This window comes from Chaetomium tenue (assembly GCF_020726465.1).
Source record: "Chaetomium tenue strain MPI-SDFR-AT-0079 chromosome Unknown F5144scaffold_1, whole genome shotgun sequence".
Classification (NCBI taxonomy): domain Eukaryota; kingdom Fungi; phylum Ascomycota; class Sordariomycetes; order Sordariales; family Chaetomiaceae; genus Chaetomium; species Chaetomium tenue.
This window is the reverse complement of record NW_027117329.1, coordinates 6,399,381-6,421,183: the sequence shown is the minus strand read 5'-3', so window position 1 is coordinate 6,421,183 and position 21,803 is coordinate 6,399,381. Positions and strand designations below refer to the sequence as shown.

At 57.1% G+C, this 21,803-nt stretch overlaps 8 protein-coding genes across 8 annotated transcripts; 5 read left to right on the top strand and 3 right to left on the bottom strand.

The window, feature by feature from the left end:
* Positions 1-1,099: 1,099 nt before the first annotated feature.
* Positions 1,100-3,427, top strand: F5144DRAFT_525256 (uncharacterized protein). Its single transcript, XM_066786800.1, has 4 exons — positions 1,100-1,394; positions 1,551-2,323; positions 2,396-2,909; positions 3,015-3,427. Exons 1-4 carry the CDS (start codon positions 1,327-1,329, stop codon positions 3,145-3,147), a joined length of 1,488 nt encoding a protein of 495 aa, XP_066649667.1. The 5' UTR covers positions 1,100-1,326; the 3' UTR covers positions 3,148-3,427.
* A 119-nt stretch (positions 3,428-3,546) lies between these two features.
* F5144DRAFT_626283 (Zinc/iron permease) lies at positions 3,547-5,333 on the top strand. Its single transcript, XM_066792257.1, has 4 exons — positions 3,547-3,801; positions 3,864-4,025; positions 4,088-4,864; positions 4,922-5,333. The coding sequence occupies exons 1-4, from the start codon at positions 3,774-3,776 to the stop codon at positions 5,278-5,280; spliced, it is 1,326 nt and encodes a 441-aa protein (XP_066649666.1). The 5' UTR covers positions 3,547-3,773; the 3' UTR covers positions 5,281-5,333.
* On the bottom strand, positions 5,329-6,529 carry F5144DRAFT_84613 (uncharacterized protein). Its single transcript, XM_066793464.1, has 2 exons — positions 6,057-6,529; positions 5,329-5,872 (listed from the first exon to the last, which is right to left on the bottom strand). Exons 1-2 carry the CDS (start codon positions 6,413-6,415, stop codon positions 5,569-5,571), a joined length of 663 nt encoding a protein of 220 aa, XP_066649665.1. The 5' UTR covers positions 6,416-6,529; the 3' UTR covers positions 5,329-5,568.
* An 879-nt stretch (positions 6,530-7,408) lies between these two features.
* F5144DRAFT_639354 (uncharacterized protein) lies at positions 7,409-7,829 on the bottom strand (the record flags this gene model as incomplete). Its single annotated transcript, XM_066792709.1, has 3 exons — positions 7,409-7,684; positions 7,739-7,758; positions 7,808-7,829. The coding sequence occupies 3 exons, from the start codon at positions 7,827-7,829 to the stop codon at positions 7,409-7,411; spliced, it is 318 nt and encodes a 105-aa protein (XP_066649664.1).
* A 631-nt stretch (positions 7,830-8,460) lies between these two features.
* F5144DRAFT_559250 (uncharacterized protein) lies at positions 8,461-9,409 on the top strand. The gene is made up of 2 exons (XM_066788130.1): positions 8,461-9,142; positions 9,224-9,409. Exons 1-2 carry the CDS (start codon positions 8,736-8,738, stop codon positions 9,339-9,341), a joined length of 525 nt encoding a protein of 174 aa, XP_066649663.1. The 5' UTR covers positions 8,461-8,735; the 3' UTR covers positions 9,342-9,409.
* F5144DRAFT_525248 (maintenance of telomere capping protein 1) lies at positions 9,410-11,574 on the bottom strand. The gene is made up of 2 exons (XM_066786799.1): positions 10,684-11,574; positions 9,410-10,594 (listed from the first exon to the last, which is right to left on the bottom strand). Exons 1-2 carry the CDS (start codon positions 11,225-11,227, stop codon positions 9,591-9,593), a joined length of 1,548 nt encoding a protein of 515 aa, XP_066649662.1. The 5' UTR covers positions 11,228-11,574; the 3' UTR covers positions 9,410-9,590.
* Positions 11,575-11,989: 415 nt separating this feature from the next.
* F5144DRAFT_84524 (uncharacterized protein) lies at positions 11,990-16,515 on the top strand. Its single transcript, XM_066793463.1, has 2 exons — positions 11,990-15,986; positions 16,044-16,515. Exons 1-2 carry the CDS (start codon positions 12,071-12,073, stop codon positions 16,379-16,381), a joined length of 4,254 nt encoding a protein of 1,417 aa, XP_066649661.1. The 5' UTR covers positions 11,990-12,070; the 3' UTR covers positions 16,382-16,515.
* A 1,622-nt stretch (positions 16,516-18,137) lies between these two features.
* Positions 18,138-20,330, top strand: F5144DRAFT_589603 (heterokaryon incompatibility protein-domain-containing protein; the record flags this gene model as incomplete). The annotated part of the gene is made up of 2 exons (XM_066790066.1): positions 18,138-19,664; positions 19,818-20,330. The coding sequence occupies 2 exons, from the start codon at positions 18,138-18,140 to the stop codon at positions 20,328-20,330; spliced, it is 2,040 nt and encodes a 679-aa protein (XP_066649660.1).
* Positions 20,331-21,803: the final 1,473 nt, after the last annotated feature.

Here is a 21,803-nt window from a genome sequence, read left to right as displayed (position 1 = left end):
TCCAGAAATGGAGCCACCGGAGAGGAGCATCCTGGAGCCCAGAGCAGCCCAGACTGTGGGAACAAAGTTGCACGGAGCAGTGTGCCTGAGACAAGGTCACCCAAACAACTATTATAAATGAACAACAGCAGCCCACCCACTTTCTGCTCAATGGGGCTGTGAGCACTTCCGTCGTGTGTAAGTCCAAAAGTTGGGTGCTGTCCTGTCCAAGGCCCACAACAACACCCCCGGCGAGGATCATATCTCCTGTCGGGTCAGGTTATATCAAACACCCCTGGGCTATAATCTTCTATTTTCCCAACTCCCGGGGACCCCTCGGCCAGCAGACCCAATGCCCTGTCCAGTTGTCAAGAATGGTGGGATCGCCACATACCTCATCTTACGCAGGTATACTTTTCAGTCACGAGTTAGTGTCAGGTGAGGTTCAAGGAGAGAGAAATAGCAATAATAGCCGAGATCCACCACATGGTTAGTAGGCAATTGAATAGCAATTGAAGCTTAGTGCCTTGATCGATAAAATTCAGTATTTGTCTAGATCCCTATCCCCAGTATATTGGAAGAACCCGGGAGAACAGTCACCTAGTTTTGCTGTTGAACCGGACATGCTTCTTCCGCCCCGGTGCGGTAAAAAGAACATGGGAGCCTAGAATCAACTTTGACCCAATTTTCCGGAATCCGCGTTGCATTCGGTTTCACACTATCGCTGACCTGTTCTAGTCAAGGATCTACTCAATGCCTTTCAAGCCTTCTTACACGGTTCTTTACAGACGTCGACAAATACCACAACGAAGTTAGACGTTGTTGGAGATTGGGCCTGGCGCAGTCGTCTCCACCTGTACGGAACCCTTTCGGAGTAAAAGCGAGTACTGAGTAATGATTTGAGGCTAGACGCCCGTGATAGAATCATTGCCTGATTCTACATATTACTGTCGGCATCTCTTTATACGTCCCGCACATGAATATTGGAAGACCCCCGCAATATACCGCCGTGATGGACTTTCTACAAGGGCTGGCGCCGAGCACGAGGCCTTGCCTTACTCGTATCCGTGCCCCGGTGGAGACTGATGGCGCTATGTTCCGTGGGACTCAGACTTAGAGGCCGTGTTTCAACATCATTCCTGACCATTATAAATGGAAAGCTCCCGCTGGTCCGAGGCCACATCACTCGGCGAAAGCTTTGAGAGATTAACCTCCCTCGGGTTGGTGGATGGCCACCTTTGATGTTGCTTTATCTTGAAGCAGGTCCATCGATGTGGCCTAAGAGCAGGTGGCGCGGTTCACACCTTCATCACACTTTTCGCCGAAAAGAAGAGACTCGGGGCCACCATGACCGAAGGGGCTACCCTCATTTACACTTCCAGTCCCTTCGTAGGCGGTTGTCCGACAGAGGCACTGTTAAGTCCTTGTATAGATTCACAGCCTTAGTGCACTGGTTCGTCCAAGACTTTTGGTGTTCTGGTCCGGCAATTGTATGAGGGCCGATCCAATATGGCTAATACGCTTAATGGCATGCCACCCCACACGATCTAACACTGAAGCCCAATCCCCAGCCGGTCCGGGCGACAGGATGCGAATATTTCGGGGGTTATTCTAGCGATTGACAGCCTCGCTCGGGCGAATGGCCCCCGGACCTCGGTGGTGATATATCCCGACAAGCCCTCGGCGTGGTTCTTTGCGTTGGGCAAACAAAGCCGCCTAGATAGATCATCAACGGAAACAATGCGTTCCGTTCTACATACGCTCGTCGCGGCAGCGATCGCCAGCGCCCACCCCCTTAACCCCCGACAGGGCGGCGCCGGCGGCAACAGCACGATCCAGTGCCCTCCCACCCCCTCGCCGTTCCCGACCTGGCAGCAACTCCCGCTGCAGTCGTCCTTACCCGATCCCTTCCTGCCACTACAATACACCACGCCCGACGATGCGGCGGACGTGGTAGCGGGCCGCGGCGAGGGCCGGGTGCGGACGGCCGAGGAGTGGTACCAGTGCCGGCAGCCCGAGATCCTGCACATGCTGCAGGAGTACCAGTACGGCTACTACCCGGACCACAGCCAGGAGACGGTGCAGGCCACACGCAGCGGCAACACGCTGAGCATCACCGTGGCGGCGGGCGGCAAGACGGGTCGGTTCAGCGCGACCGTCACGTTGCCGTCGGGCGCGTCCGCGTCCAAGCCCGCCCCCGTGGTCATCAACATCGGCGGTATGCAGAACCAGGCTTACCTGAGCGCGGGCATTGCCGTTGCACAGTTTGATTACACCTCGGTGGCGCCCGATAGCAATGCGAAGACGGGGGCGTTCTGGAGCATCTACAACGGGAGAGACATCGGTGGGTTCCGCTGGTCCCTTTTTCCCCTCTGAGGCATATACCGCGCAGTAGGAGGCTAACTGGCCGTCGTAGGTGTGTTGACCGCCTGGGCGTGGGGTTTCCACCGCACGCTCGACGCTATCAACATGACGGTGCCCGAGATCGACGCTGGTCGGGTCGGCGTGACGGGATGTTCCAGGTTGGGCAAAGCGGCGCTTGCGGCGGGGCTCTTCGACACACGCATCACGCTCACGATGCCCATGTCGTCGGGGGTGCAGGGCATGGGCCCGTACCGGTACTACAGCATGAGCGGACAGGGCGAGAACCTCGAGAACAGCAAGCAGGGGGCTGGGTGGTGGACCAGCAGCAAGTTGGGGGCGTTTATCAACCACTCCGAGAACCTGCCGTACGACGCGCACACCATCGCGGCGGCCATCGCGCCGAGGGCGCTAGTCATCGACCAAGGGACGGGTGACCAGTTCGTCAACAGCAAGGGCACCGCCGTCGTCATCTACCCGGCAGCGAAGGTGGTGTATGACTGGCTGGGTGTAGGCGATAAGATCGCCATCAGCGTGCGTGGGGGCGGGCATTGTGATATGAGCGGATTGTAAGTGAGACACTTGACTTGGAGGGGACATCAAGGTGTTGGCGTGATGGTGATGAGAAAAAAAAAAAGAAAAGGACGAGAAAACTGACTCGTGACTTTGTCTAGCACATCCATCCTGCCGTATGTGCAAAAGATCTTCTTTGGTACACCGACGAGCAAGGACTACAACAATCTGGGATCCTATGGGTCGCCTGTGACGACCGCCTTCCCATGGGGGACGGCTGTTCCCAAGGCATGAGCCGCGCATGATGGGATCGGGATCGGATCGGGTCAGATGGGAAATAAGCTTACTTTGGAAGGCAAATTACCTAACTGGGAGAATCTCGGAGGTTTGTATTTACGCCGCGTGAGTGTTCGGGGGCCGAGATCTAAAATTTAGTGTAAATAAAATAAAGTAAAAACAAGCATGTACGAACGACTGGGCAACTCCCTCCCTGCATGCATGAAGTCGGAGAGATTCACCTCATCGCGATCGTTCAAGACACCCTTCCCAAAAATGGGAAGCTCAGGTTTAAAAGATCGACCAAAAGCAATGCCAGTTCCAGGTTGGGCCGACGTCACCTAAAATTACCCAGGGGGCCCCCACCATTCCGCCAGGGGCACTTGGGAGTGGTGGGTCTCGACTCCTCGGCGGGCACGGGATGGCACCTCGAAACATCAGAGAGTTCCATTCCAACCAAAGAGTCTACCGAGCTCCATTCGACGGCAAAGTCATCACGGCGCATGTTGGTGTCTCAAAGAGCCACCCCGCCGCTAATATTGTATCCAACGCCACGATGCAGTGATCGTCAAAGACAATTTCAGGGTTTGCAAGCGAGTTAGATTCCGAGCCGGAGGACGAAGTACTTTCGTGCGAAGTAGAGAATGGAGAAGCTCGGTTTGCGGGCAGATGGTCAGTTGATGGCATTTACTGTGGAAGCTAGCCTTGCTTGCTAACATCCGCTCCCCCGACAGATCCTAGATGGTCCTCAATACCCACCGACCTGCTCCTCGCAGAACTCGCGAGACGCGATGACGCCAACGAACGACCGGCATGCGGCTCCGGGAAGAAGGGGTCCTACGACACAGGCATCCACGTGTTTGCCCTGTTCCTCATCCTCGCCCTGAGCACTCTGTGTATGTCCAAGACTTAGCTACAGGTTTCCCCGGGCTCCCACTGACCGTGATACCCCCAACAGCATGCGGGTTCCCCCTCTTCTCCCAGCGCCTGTCGAAGGGCAGCAAACGTCAGCGCAACATCATATTCCTGTGCCAGCATTTCGGAACCGGCGTCTTGATGGCCACCGCCTTTGTCCATCTTCTCCCGACCGCGTTTACCTCCCTAACCGACCCATGTCTTCCGCACGCTTTCAGCAAGGGATACAGGCCGTTGGCGGGGCTGATTGCCATGGTGTCAGCATTCGTGGTGGTGGCGCTGGAATCGTACCTGACGACCCGGGGCGCCAGTCATTCGCACTCACACCACGCCTGGGAGGAGGTCGATAGCGACGACGGCGACGGAAATGGAGGGGCCCACACACAAGAGGGGGAATCTTCGCGACACGCGCGCCGCGATCGGCCCTCGAGCATTGCGCTGGACGACCTGGAAGCGACAGAGGGTTTGGTGGGGGGAGCTTCCCCTCTTCCGGGCTCAACGCCCACCATGGCGCCACCTCGGGAGGGCCTACTCAAACCCCAGCGAGACAGCACACAAGACGACAACCGAGAGTCTCTGGACCTGGAGCTTAGCTTTGAGGAGCTGAGCCCAAGCCCAAACCCCGACCATCAACCTAAGCCAGAGCCAAGGCTTCTCCCGTTGCAGCACATCCCCACCCCGGAGGAACAGAAGCGCATGATGCTGCAGTGCGTCCTCCTTGAGGCAGGCATCCTCTTCCACAGCGTCTTCATCGGCATGGCGCTGTCCGTCGCCACCGGCCCGACCTTTGCCGTGTTCCTCATCGCCATCTCCTTCCACCGTACGTTCCCCTCCCCCCTCCTTAACAACCATAAACACACACTAACCCACCCCCCAGAATCCTTCGAAGGCCTCGCCCTCGGCACCCGCATCGCAGCCCTCCACTTCCCCCGCTCCTCACCCCGCCCCTGGCTGATGGTGCTCGCCTTCGGCGCGACGACCCCCATCGGCCAAGCCATCGGCCTGTTCATCCACCGGTTCTACGACCCCATGAGCCAGACCGGCCTGCTGATGGTGGGGTTCATGAACGCCATCTCCAGCGGCCTGCTGCTGTTTGCGGGGATGGTGCAGCTGCTGGCGGAGGACTTTTTGAGTGAGAAGAGCTATAAGGTGTTGAAGGGCCGGCGGAGGGTGAATGCGTTTTTGGCGGTGGTTGGGGGGGCCGGGTTGATGGCGGCGGTGGGTGCTTTTGCGTGAGGGGTGCTGTGTTGTGCTGTGCTGTGCTGTGCTGGGTGGGGTTGGGGTTGGGGGGTTGTGATGGCATTGGGGAGGGAGGCTAGAACATTTTGATCGCATATTGCATTGTTTTGGGATAGACGGAGGGGTCTGGGTGGCGTTGGACTGGGTGTGGTTCATCTGTTTTTCTTGTTTGCCTTTTATCATCATATTAATACTTCAAATCAGCCGCCGAGAGGTTGAACAGGATCGGATCTCTTCTCTCCCTCTTCGCGTTGTCTTCTTCTAGGTTCGGATTCAGGTTCCCCCCTATTTTGCCCCCTTAACATACTCTTCAAACACCGCCGCCGGCACCTTCCCCTGCTCCAGCCCCTCCGAGAACATCCCGACGTTGTTATGGATCTGGAAGCTGCTCGCGCTGTTAGCGGGCTGCGCCACCGCCGTCTTGCTGACCGCCCACGCGAACGTGTTGGTCCCTGTCGCGCTCAGCCCGCCCCCGCTCCACTTGCTGCAGCCCTTGCACACTGTCTCCACCGTCCAGTGCGTGCTGTTGCGCGAGGCCGAGACGGTGCGGTACGTTGCTGAAGGGTAGAGGTCGGGGAGGGTGCGGCCGCTGTGTTGGTGAGAGAGGGGGTGGTTAGTTGAGTGGTTGTTTTGTTTCTGTAGTTGGGTGTGCTGTTGCTTGGGGGGTGGGGTGGGTTGGGTTGGGGGAAGAGGAGAAAAAGAGGGAGGGAGGGGGTCGTAGATATGGTATGACGTTTTGGTTTGAAGGGGTGAAAGGGGGGCAGACAACATACGTCGACCACCGCGAGGAAACGGTCGCGCTCTGACCGTTCGGCCACACCACCGCCAGCGGGTTGAGCGTCATGCCGCCGCCCCAACTAAAGCCGACCCAGCCAAGCGACGCCGGCGCGACGATCTGCAGGAGCGTGTCGAACGGTGTGTTGGACGACGCCGTGTCGGGCACGGCGATGCGGAACACGGGTACCGTCGGGCCCCACGAGTACTCCAGATAACAAATCTGCGATGCCGGGTTGCAGTACCGCCCCGTGGTCTGACGCTTGTCTAGCGCCGCCGGCGAAGCGTGGGCTTCCTGGCTGCCGCCGAGCAGCAGCAGGGGGAGGAGGAGGGAGATGGTGTTGGAGAAGACGTGCATATTGGTGGCGCGGAGAAGTGAGGAAACCTGAGTGGTGGGAGCTGGGAAATGTTCTGGAAGGTCGGCATGGAAGAGTATATTAATATCTTTGTGTGGCACCTGCTTTACTTGACTCCTCTAAACGCCGGTCTTCCCGACTGGGAAGGCGAGGGATCGTCGTCCATGTTGATGCAGCAAGGGCCTTTGATTCATGGATGTCAGGCACACTCCGCGCCGGATAAAATAGAGGATGGACGAGCCAATATCGCCCAACCGTCTAGTTCAAGGGGGGATTGTCGTGGCACGTGGCGTCGCCTTGTATATAGCACATATTATACCCACCCCGTCAAAGCTTAGGCTGAACATCACCAGTCTTGCCAGTCCAGGGTTTGGCCCCATGTTGTTCCCAGAGTCCCAGCTACACTGCCTTTGTGCAGGCAAACAAGTCAGCGAATGCTCCATTTAATTTTCGGGTCATGATTATCTCACAGAAGATGATTGGAGGATGCCAGGGCATGAGGTCGTAGCCAAACTTCAATACGAAACATGGAGAATGTTACGCCGAGGACATGCTCTTGGGAAAGCTCGAAAGTGAATTCGTGGAAAATTATGGAAATATGCCATCTCGTTCAAACAGGCTTCAAAAAGGTCTGATTAATTCATGGCCCAGAATGGCGTTCTGCTCAAAAAATAGAGCGACTGCTGCTTTACCACGAGTGCTGAATGTTGAGTATGTGCCTCGGTTTATACGGAGAAATTACCTTATAGATAGCTGTCAAATGTCATGTTAAGCCGTTTATATGCAGCGTGGGGGGTGATGGTGGCTACATGTATGTCGCAAGATGGAAAGCCGGGTTTTGGTAGACTTATCCCGGGTCGTGGTATGATCATGAATGAAGGCGGCAGGCAACGAAGCCGTTGTCCCCACGACGAAAAAGACAGGCAGTTGCGAACTCAGATAGCCATGGAACTGGGTCTTTTCGAGTTGACTCTTGAGAATCGCAAGATCAGCATTTAAAGCAGCCGTGCAGAGGAACCCTTGGCTACAGCCACGGGGTGGCAGTTATCACCAAGGCGGGCGGCCCAAGGGGCACAGCGGTCCGGGGGCAACACCAGCTTGTCGAATGCCGTGCTGTTCCAGACCACCTTGGGAATCTGCTCCACGACGAAGTCGAGCCACTTCTTGAACTTGAGCGAGTAGACGCGTGTCCTGCAGCGGGCGAGCATCTGGTAATAAGGCGGCAGGATGAACTTGTCGCGGCCGTCGGGGACATCGCGGTCCTTCGGGGCCTAGAACGACTGGCCCCTAAGCTACACGAAGCCCAACTATACTCAGTATACTACCTGGATAGCCCTCAACCACACTACAATAAACATTATATGAGGCACTGTCCACGAGACAATGGGACCTACAGTGTAAAGGCGGCTGGAACATCCAGCCTAGTTAAAATGGGCCTGCCGAAAAGAGTTTGCTGGATCTGCCTATTCCCTACAGACTGGGAAAAAGAGAAGACAACAACAACTGGAAATTCTTGAATTGGAGCGGGCCATTGGACGAAAGAAATTTGCGGGTGGTTGATAACGCGGTAATACTATAGCAAGTGGAAGGAGGTGGTGAAGGAGATGGGGGCGCCGATGATGCAAGATGGAGAGGCCCTGAGGCTTAGCAGTAGGGGCAAGGTGTTTGGGACGCGGGTAGACCCAATCCAGCGGTGGTACAAGGAGATAGTATAGGTAGTTATCGGATGGGAAGATAGTACCGAGAGTCACCTTGGTGGATGGAGGATAGAGAGGCGTTGAAAAGGGCGAATCACGACGAGTTGTTTGGTACCAAGGGTGAAGTGGTGTATCAATGGTATGAGAAGGAAGTGGAATGGCTGGATTCAGTGGTAAGACGTGCACTCTCTTAAAGAGAGTGCCCAAGGTCATGTCTCTTAATGCCGGCGTTTGACCTACGTTTGACGCGCTTTTCAAAGATCCCGTCCTCATTGCGTTTTTGACTGAATTAGCTGGGTACTTTTATTGCAATTCGGTTAACTTCAATTTTAATCGTGTTTTTACGGCATCTATGTTTGTAGCGAGTCAAGTTGATATGTCCTCCTTGGTCCGTTGACGGATAAACCCGAAAATCCCCCAGCTCTCTCCTTTAACGAATGCAGGAGGAGCATTGGAGTGAAACCCCGCACTTTGAGAGACCGCTCAAGCTGTGGTCGTGTAGGTAATCCAGCTTGACTTTTGTGCAGCAGGTTCGGTCGCATTTGGTGATTTATCAAGTACTCAGCAGTTTTGTCATTTTCCCCTTCTTCTCTCTCCTTCTTTCGAAACAAACCAACGCGAAACCATGGGCGAGTTTTCTCAGGTAAAGGCCGCAGCCACTTGTTCAGCCCTGTCCGACAAGGCGCACTCGATGGTCGTCCGAACCCGGCGGGTCCTTCAGGCAGCCCGAGATGAGCCAGGCGACCATGACCTTCACCAATGCCTGGGGATGCTTTCATCAAGACTCCAGCAGCTCGGGCATCATGCCAGCCAGCTTGGGTATTTGATTTCCGATGCCTCGGTCGTGCACTCCCAATTTGGAGACATGCTCCAATTCGGCCTCGCTGATTGCCAAACTGGCTTGACGATAGTTTCGGATGGGTTTGATGCCGGGGGTAGCGTAGCCGACGACAGAGATGCTGTCACCGGCTATCTGAGTTTTGCTGCCGCCTTTGTCGGCCTCTTTGTGTTGGCTGGCCAGCTTTTGATAATGCAAGTTTCTGTTCTGGTTATGAAACACCCACGCTCTCTAAGATAAGGCCTGTTATTAGTTCATTGCTAACTCCAGACAAGCGAGACGGAGCAAGAACAAAAGTCGAAGCTGGTCAACCCGGGTGCCAAAGCTATTGTGAATGCCGCTCACAGCTCGTTGGAACGCCTTCTTTCATTCAGCTACAAGATTAGAAACTGAACGAGTGGACGACTGGACGGTCATGATATCGCTTACACGGAGGTCTTGAGGCCGGTATTGATTTGAGGACATTGATACGAAATATAGTTGTTCAAGTTCTCTGTTCCAACTCCATTACGCCAAGTAGAGCCCCAGAGCACTCCCACTAACAGCATAGCATGATACCAGCCAGTTAATCCACAGGTAGCCCGCCCCTGTAATAATCCTGTGCCTGTGCTTAACATCCAGATAACCCCCGTCCCTCCGCGTTCAAATCAAGCCGGCTCTAGCAGCCTCGTTCCCGCCCTTCTCCATGACGCTCTCCACCTTTTGCTTGCCCTTCCCAATACCGCCTTCACCAACCCCCATGCGCCGCGCGACGTATTTCTGCGCAACGATGCCCACCGAGAGGCCTAGGGCTTCCTCCACCCACTCAGCCACCCACTCGCGGGGATCCACACCACCACTCTCGATGATCTCCCGGATCTCCTCGGGGACCCGCCCAAACTCGGCCTGGAACTCCTCGTCCCCGCTGGCCGGCGTCACCGGCGTGGCGGGGGCGTCCAGCCAGCGGATCCACCGCGCCCGCACAGGCTGGCTGACGGTGGCGTACTGGATCTCGTGCACGGGGTCGAGGATGTAGACGGCGAAGCACACCTCGCCCTCGGCGTCCTCGTCCTCCTCGGCGACGACCGACGCCTCCTTCTCCTTCTCCACGGCCGTCGACCCGGCGAACAGCGTCTTGTCGGCCCGCACGTTGACGGCCTGCACCGACAGGAAGATGTCGGAGCTGCGGACGGGGTTGGACTCGCTGACGGGCTCGGCCGCCCGCTGCTTGGCCTGCTCGATGCCGCCGTGCGCCGCGAAGTAGTCCGCCGCGTACCCCTCGGCGTTGGCTCGGCACAGCTTGGTGCCCTCCACCAGGCCCTGCACCACCCCGAGGTCGCGCGCCACGTCGGCCTGCCGCCACCACGGCCCGTCGCGCCACCCGGCTGCTGATTGTTGGGCTGCGCTGAAGAGCGCCGTGCCGGGTTTCTCGGCCGAAGGGCTGCGGAGTGTGAATTCTTGCCCGCGCTGGATCACCATCAGGTCGCCGCCCTCGACCTGCGCCATAACGCGGTTGAAGACGCCGTAGATGAGCGGGTCGAGGGAGGGGTACCCGACCAGGTCGTGGGTGATGTGGATGAGGAGGCGCTCGTGGGAGGAGATGGGCGGGGCGAGCGTGTGGAGGATGTTGGTGAAGGTTGGGAGGGCGCGGTGCCGAATCTCGTCGCCTGGGTTAAGGAGAATGTATGTTAGTATGGCCTGTTTGGTTTGGGGTGACAGTTGTAGGAGGCGACAATGAGAATGGGGAGAAACGCACCGAAACCCCTCAGCGCTCCCACATTGCCGCGGACTTGATCTGCCCACTTCTTGGCCTCTTCGTTCTGCTGGATCTCCTTGACAGCGGCCTCGGCCTGCTTCATGGCAGCCGATGCAGTCGACAAAAGCCCGCCCCACCAGCCGCCGCCACCCGCACCACCCCCTGTTTGTGTCTGTTGAGCGGGTGCTCTCTTCTCGCTGTCGTGGGGCTCGGAGCTCGTGGCACTCGGGGTGAGGCTAGCACGGTGCGACCCGGTACTCTCGGCGGATTTGCGCGTGGCTTCGGCGGCTGGAGGGGGTGTGTTGGTGGACGTCCGTTTGGCGACATCGCGAACGCGGGGTGTGTGCGGTCGCTCCGGGGCTTTCTCGCCGAGCTGGTTTTCGAGTTCGGCGAGGATGTCTTGATCGGCGGCATCGGCTTTGGGTTTGGCAGTGGTCGGCTTGGCTTTGGTGGTTTTCTTGATGGCCTTGTCGCCGCCGATACCCTCGAAGAGATCGCCAAGCTCGTCGTCGGTGGGGGGGGCCTTTGTCCGTTTGCTAGCCATTGTTGCAAGACTCGAGACACCCAGCTGTCTGCCTAATGCGTAATAATGTGCAATTGATGCAGGGCGACGCGATGAAGTGAGGTGATGCTTCGGGCAGCGCAGTGCGGTACACAGAGGTCTTGTTAACCACTGAAACCAGGTGGGGGCACGGGAGCTGTTGTGTTGCGTCAACGAGCTTTAGTTGGCTGGGTTTAGTCGTGTCAAGGCACTTGGGTTGGGGTTATGCAACCGCGCCGGGCTGCAAGTCAAGCCCCTGCAATCAGAACCATGCGGGCCTCGGTCGGATGCAAGTCTCATTCATTGGCCAGGCTCCATGTTCCCTGGCCAGCAAGACGGGACTCGGAAAGAGAGCACAGTGCCGTTTTAAGCGTGGGTGCACAGCTGCTGGCAGCTGTGGAGGTGGGGCTGCACAGCAGGGGCGGCTGGCGAAATGCGATTGGGCGTGGCTTATTCGGGAACCTCCAGAAATTGACCTGAGAAGAAATCTAACACGCAAAGAGGGCAACACACGCTCCAAGAGTCGGTCTGATATTCACCTCCAGCATTGCTATTGTAGCTTTCCAACAATAACAGTACAAAGACCAAATACTTCATTCATCCCTCCAACACTCTTTTGTATTTTTTTGGCCCATTTCAAGGGTTGCACAGTCTGCATTCTTCTTTCTGCAACACGCAAATAAGCGACCAACCTGGCTTTGGCAGCCCGTCTGACTTTACCACCCTTGACACGTTGGAAGCCAGCCCCGGTATTGCTTTAGTGCGATTCTCTTTTTTCGCCGCAGCCATCCGTCTCTTACACACCACTACGACAACCACACAACACCCATTAACATCACCGCCTGGATGCAGCAGCCACTTGACGACGGTCGTGCAAGTGGCGCTGGCGATCAAATTGAATTACAACCGCCCTCCATGGACCGCGGTCGTAGCAGCATCCCTCGCGGGCGCGGCGCAAAGAAGCGTGCCACGCTTCCGTCTCACTCTCATTCTCACTCCTACTCGTCTCATCAGAGCCTCTCTTTTTCAGACACGGCTCCCCCAACCACTCCCGAGCCTTCCAACATCCTTCCGTCAAACAGGGTGCCATATACGACACCGCAGCGAGGGGGTAGAACCGGTGCCCGCCAGGCCAACAACCACACTCAAACAACCTATCGCGCCTCATCTCCCGCGACTGAACAAGCTGATCGGGCTGACCGGCCAGTCCGTAGTTCCACTTTTCCTTTCTTTTCCTTTGCCGACGAGTCGCCGCCAGCAGCGGGCTCCATCATGGCTGCCCATGGCCCTGCCCGGAAGAGGTCAAGGACGTTCGAGACGCCCTATGAAGGCGCCGCCGATGACGAGGGTCATTCAAAAGGCGGTCATTCCCTGCGAAAGCGTGCCCGCATTGATTACACCCAGGAGATGATTGATGATGACCTCGGTTTGCCAGCAGCCAAGAACGACTTGGTTGTCAAGCCCGCGGCTACTCCCGGTGCTCGCAGCCGCAAGAGGAAAGCCGGCCATGACGACTCCGGCGATGAATCCGAAGACGTCGCCTCAAACCTCAATAAGCGCCACCGCATCGACAAGTCTCCAGTACCGCCTCGAATGCCAGTGGCCCGCCGCCGCAACCCATCCAAAAAGTTGTCCGCAGATCTCAGTCCTTATCTCGATCAACCGTCCGACAATGAGGTGCAGGACACCATTCTCGTTAGCGTGCCCAACACCGGCCCCGACGCCCCGTCAGAGGCATCCGACCATTCCTCGTCCCAGGACCCCGAGTCGCGTCCGACATCTTCGGGCGAGACCGTGGCTGCCCGTGTCCAAGTGCAACGGCCGACACCGCCCGCGCCGTCGTCCCAGCCAATTGAGGATGCCATGTCCATCGCCGAAGAAGGTGATCAGGTGATTGACGGCATCATTCCCGACCAACCTTACAACGAACCTCAGCCCCAGCTTCACCCCTCTCATCTTTCACTCATGTCTGATGCCGATGCGGAGAAAGCAGAGCCGGCTTTCGAAAATGAGGATAAAGCGTCGGACGACTTTGTATCCGTCGTTATGCAAGATTCCGAGGCCGACCTTCCTGAGGCCCTCGAAACCCAAATTGACGAGGCGGGCCGTGTGGAGCAGAGCCCGTCCCAACAACCAGACCACCAGCAAGACAGGGCGTCACAGCAAGCACCGACAACACAACTGGAAACTCAGAAGCCGGTTCGCGTTCTCGCGCCCGAATCAGGATTGCCTTTCGCGGCGCCCCAAACTTCTCATGGGGTGACATCTGGGTCGCTCGTTCCTCACACGGCGCCATTCACAGGCCCCAAACCGACAGGGCCAGCAAGGTTCAAGGCGTTGGACCCCATCTACGGCGCCGAGGTCCCCTTTGCATCTCATCTTAAACTCACCCCATATGAGGAAGAGGATATTCCCCTCCCTGGTCCGTATACGGAATGGGTGCACCCAGTCCAAACCGTCAAAGGAGAACTTAAAGCAGAGCCCAAGACGGAACTCAAGGCGGAACCCAAAGGAGAGCCTACTCCTTTTCCGACACCTACACCTGTCCTTCCCTCACTCGAGAGGAAGTCTGCCGGAATCGAATGGGAAACAAGCCGTCCTCTGAAATACAAGGAGTTCATGGTTCTTTACCGCAAGGAAACGAGACGGAGGCAAGAGAAAGGGGAGCCGCTCATTTCTATTCGGGAATTCAATAACGAATGTGCGCGTCGGTACAAGTCTGTCCACGCCCAAGCCTCTCCCTCTGCCACTCCGACACCAACAACAGAATCCACAGCCAGTTCCACCGTCGTGGCTAGGACGCCGGCACTCATTCCCGCCGCGTCTGTTGAGGAAGCCATCTCTCGAGACTCGCAGCTGGTTGAATCCCGCCCACCCACCGCGGCCCCTTCACCCGCTCCTTTTGATGACGGCATGGGCCAGGACGACGTACCGGAGGACGAGCAAGATGCCGACGAGCTGATGGATGATCAGGTCAAGGCAAGCAGCCCTGGCGAGCCTGTGGAGGTGACGCGGAATCCGCACACCCAATACCTATTCCCCAAGATCCGCGACTCCAACGATTTCGTCGAGGCGTTTGAGGGGTGGCAAGACTTTTCGAATGAGCGCCTGTACGAGACGGTCGCTGCAGCGGTGGAGACTTTGCATACCTACCAACAGGAGTACAACGAACTCAAGAAGCTCTTGGACGACGAGGATAATGCAAAGCGCCGCAAAGCCCACGATAAGACGGTCATCAACTGGGAGAATCGGCAGAAGGCAGACGAACCACTGCCGCCGCGGCGTCATTTTGACGACCCAGTCAAAGGCCCAGCCCCGTTTGAAGTACGAGGGATACGCGCACCCCGCCCTTACATTGACGACCCTTTGCTCGAGCAACAAAAGGAAGAAGACCGTGTCATGGCCCAGGCATACGGGTTCAAGCTCAACACACACCCTACCCAAGTTGGCCGGCAAAACCCGGAAGAACAGCGCTGGGAGATGCCTGAGAACCGACTCCGGAAGAGGACCGAGAAAGGAGCAGAACTTGCCGAGGAGAATGTCGTCGAGGGGAAGCGGACCAGAAAGCCTCGCCACGTCTCAGACCAGAGCAAAGATCCGAGCCGGGCTGGAACACCGACAGGAATCACCGTGCTTGGCCCCGGGCGCCGTCAACGGCGGAAGCCGACCACCGCTGGGAACGGGGACGAATACGAGGGCCCAGAGCAAGGCCATTTTGCCGAGAGCTTTTCTGAATCACCCCGGAAAGTGCGGGCTGCGCGTGCACGTGCCGCCGTGCTGCTGGATGACCGAGACCAGATCACGCCAGTCGCCGGAGCGGACGGCAACCGGACAGAAGACGAAGAACGGGAAGTGGGAGAGAAACCGAAGGCCACACGCAGGCGCGGGCGGGGCGCGCCGTCTGTTCCGGAGCCGCCAACATCGGTACCGGCTGGCTTCGGCGGTGAGGCTAGCAAGCCGAAGCGTGCCCGTGGCACCAAGGGCTTGCAGCCAAACCAGCAAGCCGGCGGCGAAGTGGCTAGCTCGTCGTTCTACAGCAACGCTTCGACGCAGCCTGATTCGAGGCCGTCGACCTCGTCGTCTAACGGCACGGCGCACACGGCCGAGACGACCGAGTCGACGTACTCGCTCCGGGAGAAGCGGAAGCGCAACTTTGTGCTGGAGAACGACCCGGAGCTGGAGACTCGCCCGCAGCGACGGGGTCGGGGCGCGGCTGGCCAAAAGACAAACGGCGCCGCGGCCGAGCCGAAGAAGCGGGGACCGAGAAAGAAGGAACCGGCCGCCCAGGCACCACCCCCGCCGCCCTCGGTCCCGTCCCCCTCTCCTCGCCCGGCCACCCCACCGCCGCTGCAGCCGCCAGTGGCGACGAAGTTTTATCACAACTTCGTGACCGGGCCCATGGTGGTCGATGCGGGCAACGGTTCCCAACCGGCGGCAACGCAGGCAGGGCCGTACCTGCACACGTTCAACGCGGCCCCCGCCTTCGTCGCCGGAACCCACCCCCCGCCTCCTCCCCCCCCCTTGGTGAAGAAGCCCATCACCAAGATCAAGCTCACCAACCACGGAGCTTCTTCGTCGGCACCCTCGCGGGCATCGACACCGTCCAACGGAGCACCCAGCTCCAAGCCAAAGCGACCACGCGGCAAAAAGGCGGCTGCTGCGAACGAGGCCCAGATGGGCGCTGCAGCCAACGGGGACGGAGATCTCGACAAGCCGTACGCCGAGATGACCAAGTCGGAGAAGATGAGCTGGTCCATGAGGAGTAAGTTTCCACCCTTTCTGTGCATGAATGGAGCAAATTCGCTAACACACAACACAGGGCGGTGGGCTTCGGGCGAGATGCAGGGTGCTGTCGAGAAGCGGCGCACCACATTGGCCAACAAGAAGGCCGAAAAGGCGGCGACCAACCCGAACGCGGACGGCAGCGATCCGAATGGGATGGGCCAGATGACGGATTCGGGGTCTGCGGGCCCGTCGGACCCGACCACGCCCGCCTCGATGCACGGCCAACCCGGCTCGGGGTTACTGGCTCTGCCCCAGGGCCCGCCTATGATGCTGCAACATCCCCCGCCACACCAGGGGTTCCTTCAACAGCCGTCGTATCTCTACGCCATGCCGCATGGGCCACCTCCCGGACCGCCGGGGCCGATGTCTTGAGGGGTCATGAATGACATCACATTCGGGCGGCGCCTGCTGGCAGGCAACAACAAAAAAGAAAAAAGGAGTTTCAAAACTTGAAGATGGTGGGGTTGTATATGGAAGCAGTTGCGAGATGCTGGGCGGCCACCCTGACCGTTTTGCGCAGGGGATGGACTGGCTGTACACAGGAGGGACTGGGTATATTTCTCTTTTTTCCTTTTTTTCCTTTTTCCTTCTCTGGACTGGACCTTTTCCTTTCGTCAAGCAAAAAAACATGGTTCTTTGATGAGTGCTAGGATAGCATGGCACTCTGGGCATTGGGACGGAGCACGTCTTTTGCATTTACATGGCGCTCGCGGTGCATGGTTAGATCTCGTGGACATGGACGGGGATCACGTGTTTCAAGGGGTACAAACATTTGCATTTACGCACGTACTTAATTCCTGGTATATCGCCGTCGGGTATTATCACGAGGGGCATGAGAATACATAGCGTTGGTCCCTGGATACTCTCTCTCCGTGGCCCTATTAAGTTTGGGGGCAAGTCTGTGAGGAGGTCATGTGAGGGTGTGGACTGATTTGGACCATTGCCTGCAGAGGGCAAGGTACACCGTGCTGCTGGTCCAGTCGTCAACCTGCAATTTCCATGAACAGTGCCTTACTTGGTTGGGGGTTTCTTTGCACGTGAGGTTTACTTGTGCATTCCTGGGGCACATCCATAAAGTAGGTTGAATACAAGAAAGACTTTGAAAATGAGGCAATCATCCAGGCTCCTTGGCCATTCGGCTGTTTGGAAACAATGTCTAACAACAATGTCTTTGTGTGCTGAAGTCGAGTCACGTGCCAATCAAATCAAAGGATGAAGTTACTCGAATCGGGATTCGGGATTGAATGTTCCCCAAGTTCCCAATCTCGGATTCTTGGGCCTTAGCGGGGAAAAGATGAGGGGAGAGCTGGCAATGTGCTAGCCAACCTCTAACTCCGACGCCTTCGAGTGGTGATTGAATCTTCACGATTCACACTGCAGGGCGAGCATTGCATCGAATGGGCATCCTATTCTCGAACCCCTTTCGGGCATTGGCCTTATTGTTAAAGGCCCAAGAATAAACAAAATCGACATGTGACTAATTAAGTTGTCTACCACTGACGACATGATGATGGACCGCGCCAGATGAGGGACCACGTTGACGCCTTGAACCACTGGTTCATGCCAGCGACTCGTCGGGCAACACTGCCGCAACAGTTTCGTGGAAACGGCAGGCTTGGCTTTGGGAGCGGGTCCTAGGTCGGAGCCTGACTGCACCCGATGGGACTCGAGGGCATTCGAATTCAGTCAAATTCAGGGGCGGGAATCTAAAATCTCGATCCTGATTGGACCACCTGGTGGGCTCCCAGTCGCTCCAACAAACTGCCGCCACCTGGACTCGCCCTGGAAAACACGCCGAGTGAAGATGGCACGCGCCCTGTATGAGAAAAATGAGAAAGTTTAATAAAGATGGGGTTTTGAGTGAATTGATATGTGCGCCCTTTTTCATCCTTCAGCAACTTCTCAGTCTCACAACGACGAAAATTGGCCGTTTTCGTTTTTGTTTCTTTTTCTCTTCTGGCTCCACCCACGTTACACATAATAGTTCCACTCTTACACTCTTACACACAGTCTTACATACAGTTACACACCGTCAATCGTCTACATTTGTTTACACCTTTGTTTACATCCGACATTTGACATTTGACATCTGACACACATACCACCATCCCGCCTTCCCACCTTCGCAATGAGACTACTCAACGTTTCAACACGCGAGGTGGAGGAGTTCCACGGAACTAACATTCCCGAATATGCCATCCTCTCGCATACATGGGGCACCGAAGAGATGACATTCCACGACATGGAAGCCATCGCCAGATATCGTCGGTCACAACAAGAACCCCCTGCAGACCTGATGCCGCGAAACGCCGATACACCAGACGCCATGAAGCTTATGCTTCTTTCAACCATGCTGATGGCCTTTCGAGGAGAACGGGCTCGCGCCAACCGGGGTCCACCGCTTCCCGCTCTCACCAACGGTTACGAGAGCGACCACTCCGACTCTTCTGACGCAAGGAGTCAACGAGGCAGCATGGTGCCCTCTGTGGTACTCCATCCCTTCGAGCACAAGGCCGGGTACGCCAAAATTGCCTACGCATGCGGTCAAGCCGAGAAGGACGGATTTCGATATGTCTGGGTGGACACCTGCTGCATCGATAAGCGGAGTAGCGCGGAGGTTTCCGAGGCGGTGAACTCCATGTTCGGCTGGTATCAACGAGCGGCGGTGTGCTATGCATTTCTCGAGGACGTCCATTTCGATGACTACACAGAGGCCTACATGACGTGGAAGGACCATTTCACCAACAGCCGGTGGTTCACTCGCGGGTGGACATTGCAGGAACTGCTGGCTCCGCGGAAGGTTGTCTTCTACGCCCGGGGATGGAGGCTACTCGGGACCAAATCCTCGCTCGTCAAGCACGTCGCCAAGATTACCGGGGTGGATGAGCTGACGCTCCTTGAGCCAAAGCTCGTCCCGAACGCCAGCGTGGCCCAGCGCATGTCCTGGGCTGCCAACCGAACCACCACCAAGCCCGAGGATCTCGCCTACTCCCTCATGGGCCTCTTCGGCGTCCACATGCCCGTCATCTACGGCGAGGGCGACAAGGCCTTCCTCCGCCTGCAAGAAGAAATCATCAAGCGTTCCGACGACCACACCATCTTCGCCTGGGGCACCCTCGGCGACGAACAGGCCCACGCCCCGCACTACCCCGGCCAACACCCCGACCTCGACGAGATCGACTTCGACGACCTCGCCGGCACCACGGGCATCCTCGCCCAGTCCCCCAAAGACTTCGCCGGCATGGCGCACGTCGTCGTCTCCGCCCCACCCCCCAACCAACCCATCACCGACTACGCCCTCACCAACAAAGGCCTACACATCACCCTCGACCTCGCCCGCACCCCCACCACCACCACCAACCCCCCCTCCTCCAACACCTACACCCCCAACCCCAGCACCACCTACCTCGCCATCCTCAACTGCCACGCCGAGCACGACCCCACCGCCCAACTCGCCCTGCTCCTCACCACCACGCCCACCACCCCCAACCTCTTCGTGCGCACCCGCTCCCGCCAGCCCACCGCCGTGCCCACCGCCGAGCGGCCCTCCGCCAAGCCGCGCCGCCTCTACCTGCCGACCAGCAACGAGGCGGCGCTGGACGCGAGTGGGGACGGCCGCGGCGGCGGGGGGGAGGTGGCGCGGAGGGCGGATGAGGTGGTTTTTGTGCGCGCGCCGGATTTGATTGCGCCCGGGTATGGGGTGTTGGATGTCAGGGGGCCGGGGGCGGTGTGGAATGGGGAGTTTGGGAGTTTGAGGTTGGGGGGGGTGGATTATGGGGTGAGGGGTGCTGCTGGGGGGTTGTTTCAGGTGGCGGTGGTGACGTTTTGGAATCGGCATATGAAGTGTGGGTTTGTGGTGAGGGTTTTGGTGGAGGGGTTGTCGAGGGCTGTGTTTGTGGATTTGTTGCAGGGGGTGCAGGCGGATGGTGGTGATGGTGGGGAGGGGAAGGGGCTGGTGGAGGCGGCGAAGAGGGCGTGGGAGAACCCTGGGACTGTGGAGGTCAGTGTGCCTGGGAGGGGGGAGGATAAGGTGGCGAGGAGGAGGATGCGGGTTGAGGTGTTGACTCCGGGGGGGAAGGAAGGGGAGGAGCAGGATGGGAGGCGCGGTCGCCAGGGCGGCGGTTGGACTTACCGGACGGGGCACGAGGTCATGGTGTCGGGGAGCGTCACTTTCACGGAGAAGTGGGAGAGAGACTACCAAAGGACTGTGAATGCCAAAGTGGAGCGCAAGAAGAAGGGGGCCATCGAGCTGAGCATGACGTCGATGTTGTGGCAGGCTGCGCCGGTCGCGAGGGGAGAGGACCTCGACCAGCCGTCCTAGTTGCATTGTTGCATTTACACATGATCTTTTTTGGAGTTGGGGTTGGCGGGCGGTTAGATAATTACCTTACTTTACTTACCTACGTAACGGGTTTCTTTTGTTTAGCATTAGATGGACGGTTAGGGATAGCATCAACAGAATTGTATATCATCACGCATTCCTCGCCTTCCCTGTGATCACAAGATGGAAACCGCACTCCTTGCATAATGTGCTCGTCGTCACGATTATCGCGTTGTCCTAGTCTTCCGTTCCGAGTCTCAACTTGAGCAAGGAAATATGAAAATGATGAAAGCCTAGCCCACTCCGTCCATGCGTCCCGCAAAGGCGTTGGGGGGTTCGTCACGGCTCTAATTCCCGCATTGCCATAAGCGCATTCTTGGTAACATGTCCTCAAGAAAACGAGCAACGGGAATAGCTCATGGTGAACGGGCAACTAATCCAATGGCCTGATGATGAATCGAATACAGTTTCCCTTGGGGTGGGATGGATTACTAAAGACCCAATCTGACCATAATACATCTTGTGGGCTTTGTTAATATGGTCGCTGATGGCATAACGATTGTTTGGTGTTAACTTGGGCTTGATTCCTCTGGGACGCTTCCCTCGGTAGCAATAACCTACCTACATCTTGGGTCCATCGCATCGACGGTGGCGGACCCGGCGTCGAGCAGCCTCTTAAGCCACCCTTCATGGGATCTCTTTATGTCTCCTAGTACGCTCATTCTTTCACGCCAGTTTGGGGCACTCGAATCGATATTTCACCCCTTGTTACCGACTGCTGAGCAATTGGTCCTTTGCGATCTCAGTTTCATTTGTGCTTGTCTTTTTGGCTATAGTAGTGCGCCCCTTACTTGCTGTAGCAGGGGAAGCCAATCTTCGGAACCACGTTGGTCTCGTTCCTTGCAATCACACTTTGCAGTAAGATATTCAAGTCGGGATAGGGATAATGGTGTGCTGATGCTGCAGGGAAGATGTATTAGGCAGGCATCCTGTCCACTTTTGCTGGGCGGTAGACTAGGCGACGGGCAGGTGGTGTGGTTGCCGACATCTACTTCTACTGTCCGCGAGTTGGGTTTAGCCGTGATGTCCAGCCAGTTGCCGAGAACGCCAAATATGTGGTCCTCTATATTGGTTTAAGGATGGCCGAGTGGAAAGGTGCCAGCATCAGTGTACACTACCTAAACAAGGAGAAGTAAAAAGAAAATGGCCAAGGTGCTAGAAACTCTACAGTACCGGCATAAAACACCCCAGTTGACTTTGCCGACGAGAGTGGCTAGCACAGCCATGCCGGGCCTAGTGTTTTTAGTTTAGTTTATGTCCAAACGCGTGCAAGGACGTCGGCATTGTGGTTTCGGACATGGATGACCAGGGGTGGGGCCTCAAGAGATCCCTTTGCCGTCCGGGGGAGACTAAGCAAAAAGAAGAGGCTTAAGCTCAGACTCACGGTTAGACTTCACAAGAGAAACACTTTGG